This window comes from Pavona decussata, unplaced genomic scaffold, assembly GCF_977016875.1.
Source record: "Pavona decussata unplaced genomic scaffold, jaPavDecu1.1 SCAFFOLD_72, whole genome shotgun sequence".
NCBI classification, from domain to species: Eukaryota; Metazoa; Cnidaria; class Anthozoa; order Scleractinia; family Agariciidae; genus Pavona; species Pavona decussata.
Window position 1 is genome coordinate 5,127,417 of NW_028145491.1, and position 11,134 is coordinate 5,138,550.

Sequence of the window (11,134 nt, forward strand, 5' to 3'; positions counted from 1 at the left end):
TATTGGAACTGGTTGGGGGTGTCTTATAATTCTGCACATTTGATTCACCAAAATCTCTCTTCCTCTGAAGGCACTGTGCCTTAATATGACCCGGCTTGTTACTATTAAAACATCGCCGAGGCGGTCTAGAGGACAAGTAGCTCCTATTCTTTGATACACCACATGCACCAGACGATTTTTGGAGCTACCGCAGATTACTCTTCTCAACTTTGGCTACAACATCCAAGACCTTCTCCCCAAGCAGTGGGAAGATGAAGTTGCGAAACTGATCACTGGGCTGATCAAGCTTCCCTCGCAGCGTCTCAAAGACTAGGCGATAATATGCCTGCTTTTCATGCTTGGAATCGTGGGCTGCGTTCTTTAAGGCATTAACCAATTCTAAGGCCTCATACTTATTGAACTCTAGAAGAGGGCGGGAGGCCAAACTCAAAAAATTTGAACAACAAACAAAATGTGTCGGAATATAAACTCCATAAACGATGAGTTAAATTCTGTATCATAGAACACTCACACTACCCAAAGTGTTACCCCCTGGGACAAAACACCTTCACTTGTTCAAAAACTATCAGGACATGCCTTCAGTTATACACTGGCTCAGCAATAAAGCCAAAACAAATAACAACTACAGAGCATAACTATCCAATCCATTGCATCGAACAATAATCGCAGGATGGCAACATAACACAATCCCAGAATCTTTGCGCTCCCGTCTCATTATCACAAATTTGCTTAACATAAATTAGTAATCCAGAAGATAGTACAAATGCACGAAACGATCAAAAGAGACCGTGCGGGAGTGCATCAATAAGTAAATTCAATGTCATAGGCACAAGAAAATAACATAACAGCTGACGCAGCTGTCTAAAGAATAAAAATTCACCAAAAAGGTGTGATATCCCAGAAGCAAACTGGGAGGTGTCGCCCTCATTAACCGAATTCACCCACATTAACAAAATCAGCTATTGTACAGAACAAACTAGCAAAGTTTCTCCAACACTTGTCAATTAACTGCCTCGAATCATTGAATAAAACACTCCAACACACAAAGCAAAATAAAACAACAAAATGCTGGTAAAAGTCGTCTGCATTCGTTTAACCTCCTCAATTCAACTTAATGAAAAATTTCATAAACAAAGTCGGCAAAATCTTACCCTACTAACCTCAGATTATTGTTGTTGCACTTTTTACAACTAAACAATAGCTGAAGTGGTTTCTTTGTTTTTTTTTTAACTGGATATTTGTGACATATCTTTAAGTGGCTTTGTTAGAAGAAGCCCAACTAAATGTCACCGATGGTGGTCACCACAAAGAAAATGTGGCGTTTTATTTTACTTCATGAGGTAATGAAATTTTACAGAAACAGATGTGGTCAAGTTTAGTTTCACAACTTATAATGCTTGTTTTGTAGTGTTTGGAATTGGCTGAGATTTCATAATGGTTGCAGAGACGCCATCTTGACTCGTAGTGCCAAGTCTGGGTAGGTGTGGGAGTGGGGTCGCCTCCCCCCCACTGCAAGGGTCTGAGAGGCCTCTCCCAGGAACATTTTGAGTGTTCAAGGCCCAATGGGTGCCTTTTAGGCCATTTCTGGTCAATTTCGCTCCGTATTTTAACTGTTTTAATCGAGGCATTGTTTGCTCTAAAACATGTAAATATTGGCTTTTTGTTTTTTGCAATGGAGGTAATACTTGTGTTACGATGTCAAATTTGTTCCATATTTCCTTGATCAGTTTTCAAGTGAGCCCAATCTACAAAAGCAGCTCATGTTTAATATTAATCAGAAAATAGTCTTGATTCGTAGTCAGAATCTTTCATGTTCGGTTCATTGTCTTCACAATCTTGGAGCTGGAGAGCAGCCATCAAAGTTTGGCTCTTGAGCACTTTCCAGCTGAGGGAAACACGGATCAAGTTCCATAGAGGATGGCATGGAATGATCCTCTTGATCATGTTCATCAGCATGGTGTGGCAGATCATCTTCTACAGTGATCTCTGGCGTAAACTGAGCTGTTGTCTGTGTGTAGAGGTTGATGTGGAGGTAACAATTGAGACAGTAGGAAGCGTCTATAGTTTTCTTCTATCTTCCTCTTTTAACCGCTCTACAGCAACTTCCTGCACAAGTGTTGGCAGCTCCTTTGAGTCTTGCTTTGGATCATTGATTGTGATCTGAAGTAATGGGTTCAGCAGATCGTTCTTTAGGTGTGAGTGTAACCTACTTTTCTGCCGTTTAAGAATACTGGCAGCTCCCTCGGGCCAAGCATTGCTCACTGCGCAACTGGAACAGACTTTGGCTACAAAGGAGAGCATTGGGTAGTGTGACCAGTAGGTAGGCTGCAGAAGGCTGGACAGGCACCAGTCTGGAGCTGTAACCAACCCAGTTCCATTGTGGATGGTTTGGGACAGGTCATTCTCCTTCCACTGTAGCAGGTCGTACTTGGCCTTTTGCCATTCAGCAAAGATCTGTTGGTGGTCATTTGTGTGCTGAGGCCCTGGATTATAGTGGTCTGCCAGCTTTGTGATCATGTTCTTGCCATATTCACAGCAACATAAGGCAAGAGAGATATAAAGACACAATTTACTAAGATTTTACTCTGAGAATGGACATGGTACTTAAGTTGATAATGAAATTGTTGAAGGTACATGAACTGTGTTTGTTCTTTGATAACTCAACTTGTAAACAAAGTGCAAAGCAAAGTCTGGGGTGTATTTAGATAGCTTAAACCAACAAACTAACCTTAACTATCTGTAAATTCCTATTTGTCATGAAAAGTAAGAAACAATAACAAATTAGTCAGTACCTGAAGCCATCCTCAGTTTTACCAGGAACAGAGAGCATGTCAGAAATCTTGAAGGAATCAAGCACTGGGGAGGACTCTTTCACAAAGTTTTGGATTAAGGATCCACATACTTCCTAAGGAAACTTTCTAGCTGAGTTTCTTGGAAAGATCTGGGCAAAGATTGGTCTGTCTGGTTGCTTGCTCTTAGGTCTGTTAAAACCAACTGAAGACATCCTTTGGGGTGCAAAGTGTGTAATAAAGATAAAGAGAAACATGTATGGGCTAAAAATTCTGTGTAAAATGTTGACACTGGCTTTAAAATATAAAATAGACGTTTCGGTTGTTACTACAACCTTCTTCAGCTTGAGAATGTTAATAATCAAAGGCTGCTGTGAACCAACTTGTGAATGCAGATGTGACTAGCAGAGTAACCATATTAAAGCATACTCGCATCAAATTAAGTGAGAAGGATTTGTGGACGCAATGCTGGATTGAGGCAATGCATTATGTATATAATGTTAGCAGCTAAACACGTGCCTGCCTAAACAATCTTACATTGTTGTACAACATTTGTTATTTCAACAATGTTGAATCGTTACACCCTGTGTTTGATAACGTGTGTTCAACATTTTTTGTTAAAGAATTTTTTGCTTTTGATCAAACATTTTGGCGAACATTTCGCAAATGTTAAAGCGTTTAGCCGTCTTTTCAACATTGTTGAACTAACAAATGTTGTACAACAATGTTAGATCGTTTGGCCGGGGCTTTTAACCCACTCTGATTCCTTTCGATACATAATGTAAGGCAGAGGTGGATGTAAACGTTCTTTGGGTGGTTTTACGTGGTTGGCAATCAACAAAAAAAGTGTCCAGTTTTTCTTCCAAGAATGTCCATAAGTTTTTTTCGTCGCATCGCTTTCTTACCGAATGAAACTTGATACTTGTGGACGATTTTGGTTCCCTATCACGTGACCAAAATCTTCCTGTTTTCAGTATGGTAATATGTGTATTCCTATCTACGTTCAAACGTTGTACAACATCGGAAGAAACTTCCAATCTTGTTGCAGTCTACACGCCACAGTTACCAACCATACAAACCATACCAACCATAACTGAAGCCCCATCGGATGCCCAGCTCAAGAACTTTTTACTGTTTAACTCACATTTGGCCAGTTCCTCCTTAATGCCCTTAGTTATGGTCTCCACATTTGGTGATACAGCATCTTGTTTTCCGTGAGATCGTTGATCGTTGACAAACTATCAGTGGTAACATAATTAAACAAAGGTAACTTTATTGTCCCTTCATGAAGTAATATCTGTCACTTTTTTTTGAGTTTTGACTCTTTTTATGTCAAATGGTAAGAAGTTTGTCCACCAAGAGACTTTTCAGATTCCTGCAGCCCTGGCATTGCCCATTAATTGTTACAGCCTCTCATTTGCATTATCGTTTGAAGGAGATGTAATTCAAGTTCTCCTCTTGTCTCATTCAAGTCGAAATTTTAACTCCTTCTCATGCCCCTTCTCTTCAATATCTTCAAATCTGTGAAGGATCGCAGAAAACAATAAATAAATCTTGAGACAGCAAGAGACAACGATGATGATGATATCATCGTTTTCATCATCATCACTGTTGTGGTGATCATAATATTACAGTAACCATACTTTCTTTTCAATCTTCCAAAACTACCAGGGTTTTGTTATCTCTTTGTCTCCGGTCTATATATCATTTAATCAGCACATACAGTGTACAAATCTGTTCTTCCCACGACGTTTTGAAACCCTTGAAACCAAACAACTGTATTTACCTCTTTATCCCAGCTTCTGAGGATTCACAGAGACTCAAACACACTTGTGGTGCACTTCTATCTTTTCCTTTTAGACCTGGTATCATCAGTGTTTGAGATCCCATCACTTTCTCTCTCAGAATTAAGGCCTGATCTATTTGCTGAGGTTTCTTTTCCTAGCCAAACAAATAATACTTACAGGGTGTCAAGTAAGTCCTATATTCCTATAAAATCCTATTTTTTCAGACTTGTCCTATAAAATCCTATAAATTGAGGAAAAATCCAATAAATTCCTATATTTTAAGCCTTGTTTCAAAAATATTCAAGAAATATTTAGAAAATTAACTAAACGTTGCTTCGGCGTTTAGAATCCACAATTCAGGAGACTTTCTTATCACAAAGATCCGTTTGCAACACTTAAGAGTGCCAATTTTCTTTAAATTTGCACCCACTCTTTCTCTTAACTTGTGTTGGTGTGCAATGGAGGTGGCCATTGACTGAAACGGCAATCTGAAGAGTTAAGTCAAAAGCAGTGATAGAGCTGGCATAAGTGCAGCAGAGGTAATGATAGAAACTTCTACAGGGTTATCACAGAGGTATCTGAGATAAGAGAGAAGCAGAGAAGTGTTGAGTGTCAGAAGCGGAAAATACTTGAAAAAAGCTTTGGAGAAGTTCCAGTTCCTACGAAGCAGCTAAGAACCAAAGCAGGCAGCAAAGAAGAAGAACAAGAAGAAATCCAACGTTAGGAAGACAACCACGACAACCTAGCAGCAATGGTTAAGGCCTTAACCATATAAAAGAATTTACAAATGGTTTAGCTGACCTGAAAGCATATGAGTGCATCCAGAATGGTGACTTGTGTTCAAAGGGGCTTTTATTTTGCCTAATTTTTGTAATTCTAACTGTTTTTGTCAGTAAATCCATTTCTTTGCTACTGACTTGCATTCACAGAAGTGTCAGTTCTTAGTTTCGGACTCGAACACGTTGATCTGGTCAACCATTGTTGAACTGAAAGGAATGTAAGATTGCCCTTGTTATTGATCTTGCACACCAAGTAACTTATCGTTAGTGAGATGAGGGTTTGATCCCAGAAAAAATTGATTGCCATGTTTGACTTTTTGAAGTAAATGATGGAGTAACGATAAGTTTGAAAGACATTTTTTGAAACCGAGAAAAGCGTCTTTCTTTTGTTGGCTTTCAATTTTGGAAACATATTAAATGAAAGCTATATCTTGAGAGTTTATATAACATAAAGAACCTTACGTTGAGCTTATAAGTTACTGCCGGATTAGTCCTATATTTTTGCACTTTTGATGAGTTTTGTCCTATATTTTCAGGTCGTTGAGTCCTATATTCCTATATTTTTCGACCCCTAAAGCACTTGACACCCTGTACTTACAATAGTAAATAACCATATTTTATAAACTATTTTCTTGTTTACATGCATCACACCATTTGAAAACAGCAGCTGTTAACTCTCATTCCCATCTCCACCACTTTGGTTATCTCTTTGTTTATGTTATCTAAAATGTGCTTACTGATTATGCCGATTCCTGATTTTGTGGGATTTATAAGTCTGTATGTTGGGTTGTTTGTGAAGTCAGGCTAGTGATCTTTTAATGTTATGAATGCATCCCTGCTCACGGAGACTTCAATGCAGTCATCCAGTTCGAGGTCTTGGGCGATCTGTTTGTCAAGAGAGGTAATCAAATTCGGGGTGCTTTTGTTAGTTTTCTTGTAAGCTTTAGTCACGTTTTTCTGTAGGAGGTTTAAATAGTCTTGAGGCTCGGTCTTGCAGTGGTTGGTTGTTTTGTCGGCTTTTACATAGATGTTGTTATCTTCACGGATTTCTTGTACATCTTTGTCAAGTTTTGCTTGGAGGTTATTTGTTGCATTGCAGTTGGTTTTAAACTCTACTCGTTGGATCATATTAAGCATGTTGTCTTCAAATTCATCTAGGGCACTTAAATGTGCTCGGTTCTCCAAATCCTGACCCTATTTCAGACCAAAACATGTCACTTTCCATACCTGTTTTCACACCTGCCTCTAAAATCAATACCCAATTTCATACCTTTGTTACAAGTAGCGTAATTAAGCTTCGCACCAGTGCCGAAGTCAAGAATTGGTAAGATTCAGCTCGCATGATATACTTTGGATGCTTCTGTTTCTCTACTATTCATTTGGAGTTCAAAAGACAAATGCATTTATACTTTCTCATGATTCCCTTCAAAACCATTTTTGATTTTTTAAGACCATAATCGTCAAAATGGTCAAAAAAAATGGTTAAAAACCCTTACCCTTTGGGGCAGCACATACCTTTCTGAGCTGATATGTAATGGTATGCAATTGAACTGAGTGGAGTGCAATTTGGTCTGAAATCATATGCATGATTTCAAAATCAAATGAGCACTCAGCACGAGTTTGATTTGAGACCAAAATTGCACGACACAAAGTTCAATTACCACTTTATTACACCTATTTTGAAATCACAGAATTTTGTTATCAATATTAATATTGTATCTTTTTAACTTCATTTCCATTTTGATGGGCTAAAGAATGGATGCACTTTAGAGCATAAAATGGTGCAATTTGGGAATAAATCGCACTGTTCGGAGCCAGTCAGATTGCAAGGATCACCAGTGAAGGGGAAGAAGTGGAGTAGAGTACCAAAGGGGAGTACAGAAGGGGAGTACCCCCTTCCCTCCCCGGGCTTGTTCTCAACAATGCAGAGACCCACAAAAACAATAAGGTGGATCATCAAACAGATTTTATTGTTACACTGTCTTATAGTTCCTGGAAAATTAATACAGTCATGAGCAAAATCTTGCCCAAAGCAAGTGTTTGAATATCCACTGCCTTGTCTGTCTGTCTGTTTCAATACAAGTACTTCCTTCTTTTTCCATATGAATGCCAATGATGAGAAATGAAAATTGTCAGCAAATAGTCAATTAAATTGATATATTTGTTGTGCCTCAGTGGTCCATGGGACATGATTCCAAGAAATTTATACAACCTACATGCATTACACTTACCAATAAACAAAAGTTAGGTCTTCGAATGCTTTAGGTGGCTGATTTTGCTCACAAATGTATCACAAACAGTACATCTTTACCTTAAAAATTATGCATTGCCTTGAATGCTAAAAACCTTACACAGCTTAGCTACAACTGAACATCAAAAATTACAAAAGCTGTGGAGCAATCTTCCCTTCCTTTACACTTTGGTCAATGTGTTTCATGACTGCATCCCCGCAAAAAGTGCACTTGTCATCACCTAGAGATGCCTTTAAAAGGCCACAGTAACAATAACCTGGATCATTGAAAACTCTCTGTGGTATATAGGCTTCATTTTTACACTTAGTTCCTGGCTGCTGGAAACCTTGCTGAGGTAACCAAAACAGCATTATGAATTCATGTCCAAATATCTCCAACCATCTGTTTTGGTATGTTAATGTGTTTTCACTTAGCTTTTTCACAAAAATATGTTTAGCTTCATGTCCTTCAATCGTAACCATTCCCAAACCCTGGCCATACTTTTCAAATACTTGAGAAAAATGAGCAGGGACAACATAGCCCAATGTCCAAACAGTAGGATTTACAGAGGATTGCATTAAAATTGCATTAACATTGAAGTACTTACGGCAACCAACAGAAAGCTGACCAATTTGGTCTTTGTCAAACCTGTTAAAGAGGGAAACACAGTCGCTCAGCTTCACACCTAAGTAAGCTAACACAATAACAGTTTGATGTTCTTTCTTGGAATCATTTTCATTACTTAGCCACTTGATTAATCTCATGAAATTATGACAAAAACAGCAAGAATCTTTACCTTTAAATCTATAATGCCAATCAGATCCAGGCCCGTGTGTTTCATTGAACCATTGCTTGGTCTTGTTTGCCAGGCGCCTGGTCTTTACTTCTGTTTGTAATGCTGTAATTACCTGCGCAAAAGGGCTATCAGTGGGAACGTCTGAAAACTTTTTACAATCAGCTTGCAGCTTAGATTTGCTAATAGCTTCTGTCAAAATTGCTTTAAAGAAGTATTGCTAGGCATTGTTCTTCAGATGAAAGGGCTCAACGTGAGCTTTATCAATAAAACTACCTAAGAGAGGCAAGCTTTCTTGTCTACTTTTCTGTCTGGCAATAAAAGCAGTAATTTTAGATCTCTTAGTCTTCTCAGAAACTGGTTCCAGTGCTACTTTTTTCTTGAAAGCTTCAACCTCGTCAACAACAATTACTCTTTGCCGGTATTCCCATGGCTTCCACTTATTTGAACTAAGTATCTAAAGTATCTAATTTGCATGTTTTCTGCAAGTGTCAAACGTTCCATCAAAAGTAGAGGAAAAGTGTCCTTTTGTGCTCCCATGAAGTTTGGCAGCAGCCTCAATTGTCTCGTGCCTCCTTTTCCTTGCAGTTCTTGGCCCTAATGTTGATTGACCATTAGCAAGTACAGTGGGGGTTCTAATTCTTGCTTGAGATCCTTGTTCCTGTGTCTAAAAATAAAACTAACTAAGCAAGCTAAACTAACTACACTGAGTATACTAAAATAACCTTCACCAGACGTAAACTAAACACAAATTCTGCCAAAACAAAAAAATTCCATGGAAGTCTTGGAAGTCTAAAACTTGATGTTTTTATTACCACTCTGCATGGCTCTGAAAATGACAAAAGAGACTGAAAATCACTTTTTGCATCTTCATTTTTAAGGCCAAATCAATGTTCTATTGGTGTGAATGTGGCCACTAACACAGCAATCAGCAGGCTGGAAAATTAAAAGCACCAGTTCCTGGATTTTAAAATCAAGCCCATTTTAAAAGGACACACTCCACACACAATTGCTTAAGTCTGCCATAGCACAGTTTTCGTTAAATTCATCCGCTTACAGCATTCTTTGAGCTACTTAATAACTGTCACGATGCCCGTATGTTGTTGTTTAAGTCTGTCATGATCAATATAGCATATATTTCACTGGGCTGGAGATTTCCATTAGAGGTGCAATTATGTCCAGGCTGAAAATTGAAGTTTATGCCTGTTATATCATATTTGGGACGGTCCTTCGAATATCACAGCAAGCTGGCAGAAAGCACCTGTTTCAAGGATTTTAAAACCAAACCCATTTTAAAAAAAACACTCCACACGCAATTGCGTAAGTCTGCCATAGCACAGTTTTGGTTAAATTAATCTGTTTACACCATGCATGAAAACCAAAGTTGTAGAATCAAGAATAAACTCACAGCAATATTCTCTTCCACCAACGTTAAGTTACTGACTCTTTCCTTGGCTTTGGCTAACTTAAAACAATAATGTTACAATAAGTGAGTGACTTCTTTCATGCTGCATGGTTAATTTTTTAAGGGCGGACCCAAGATTGTTCAAAGGGAGGCACCAGGGTGGCTGCAGGCCAATTTTTAAACTTTATTTCAGTCAAAATTATCAACAATTTTACACCTTAGCCAATGCAATTATATTGTCCATTGTCAAATTAAATGGTGAGAAAAGAAAAACTAAGTGGTTGAAAAATGAAATAAAGTAAAGCTTAATGAATGCTCGCAAATAATAGCCATCCTGGCAGTCTTACAAAATTGTTTAATGAATGCTCACAAGTAATGGCGATGCTGACAGTCTTACAAAATTGTTTATCTCTCATCATTCTTTCAGGGAAACTAAAACTTCCACAAAGGATGAATGAATAACTAGTTAAAAAGGGTAAAATGAGAACATTGACTTACCTTCTCCTTAGCCCTTTTCACTTTTTTATACTCCACAGCCAACTTCCTATTTTCCTGCAGAACTTTATTCCGGGCCTTCATGAATCCAGCCAAGTCAAACCGAGTATTTTTACTGTGCGGCATCCTGCAAATTGACTCAAAAAACCCACAAGCGAATGAAAAATCAAGAAAACAAAAATCATAGACTTTTTGTCAAGGCTTTGAAGTTTCTCTTCGAAGAAAAAATTTCTCAATTATCACGAAGAATTATAACACTATCCTAGCCAAAAACGTGAAAATATGGACAAACATACCTTCCCTAAATTTGCGTGGTTTTCCTTGACAATTTGCCTTTTTCTTCTGTGTCAAAGGCCCATATGTTTCATATCAAAATGACCACCCATTTGAGAGCTTCCATAAAATTTTAGTCCAAGGGCCATCAGCTCAACCCCAGGGTCACTCGGAGACCTTTTTCGACAGGCACCACACTCTAAAAGCACAAAGTCACAGACGCCATATTTGTTGACATGGAAAGTTCCGCTTGTCAGCGCGCTCTAGCCCGGCGTGAATAAATATTCATTCGCTAGCTAGTCTAAGTAACTGAAAAACAGTCAAATGTCACATATCAATTTTTTACGTGTGGAGAATGTTTTCTCACGCGTGAGCCCTATCAAAGCACTTCTCATTCAACCTGAACTGGCAGCATTTGACTTTTCAAACTGTTTGAAATTTGTACAAATTCCCTCTCCGGACTATTTTAAAAATATAATTTCTTTGAAAGAATGAGTGAGAAAATATTTTTCACTTACGAACCTTAAGTTGAGGATTATGCTGAAAACATGGAGAACAGAAACATGAAGGAGAAGACAAAAC

General features: G+C 38.3%; 1 protein-coding gene and 1 pseudogene across 1 annotated transcript; both read right to left on the bottom strand.

Annotated features, from left to right (window-relative positions):
* Positions 1-435: 435 nt before the first annotated feature.
* On the bottom strand, positions 436-6,503 carry LOC146477115 (uncharacterized). The gene has a single exon (XM_085113918.1). The coding sequence runs from the start codon at positions 2,515-2,517 to the stop codon at positions 2,059-2,061; it is 459 nt and encodes a 152-aa protein (XP_084970044.1). The 5' UTR covers positions 2,518-6,503; the 3' UTR covers positions 436-2,058.
* Positions 6,504-7,735: 1,232 nt separating this feature from the next.
* On the bottom strand, positions 7,736-10,854 carry LOC146477116 (uncharacterized; annotated as a pseudogene).
* Positions 10,855-11,134: the final 280 nt, after the last annotated feature.

Bases quoted from the DNA above. Each gene is read 5' to 3' on its own strand.
- LOC146477115 (XM_085113918.1), bottom strand. From the start codon at position 2,517: ATGATCACAAAGCTGGCAGACCACTATAATCCAGGGCCTCAGCACACA.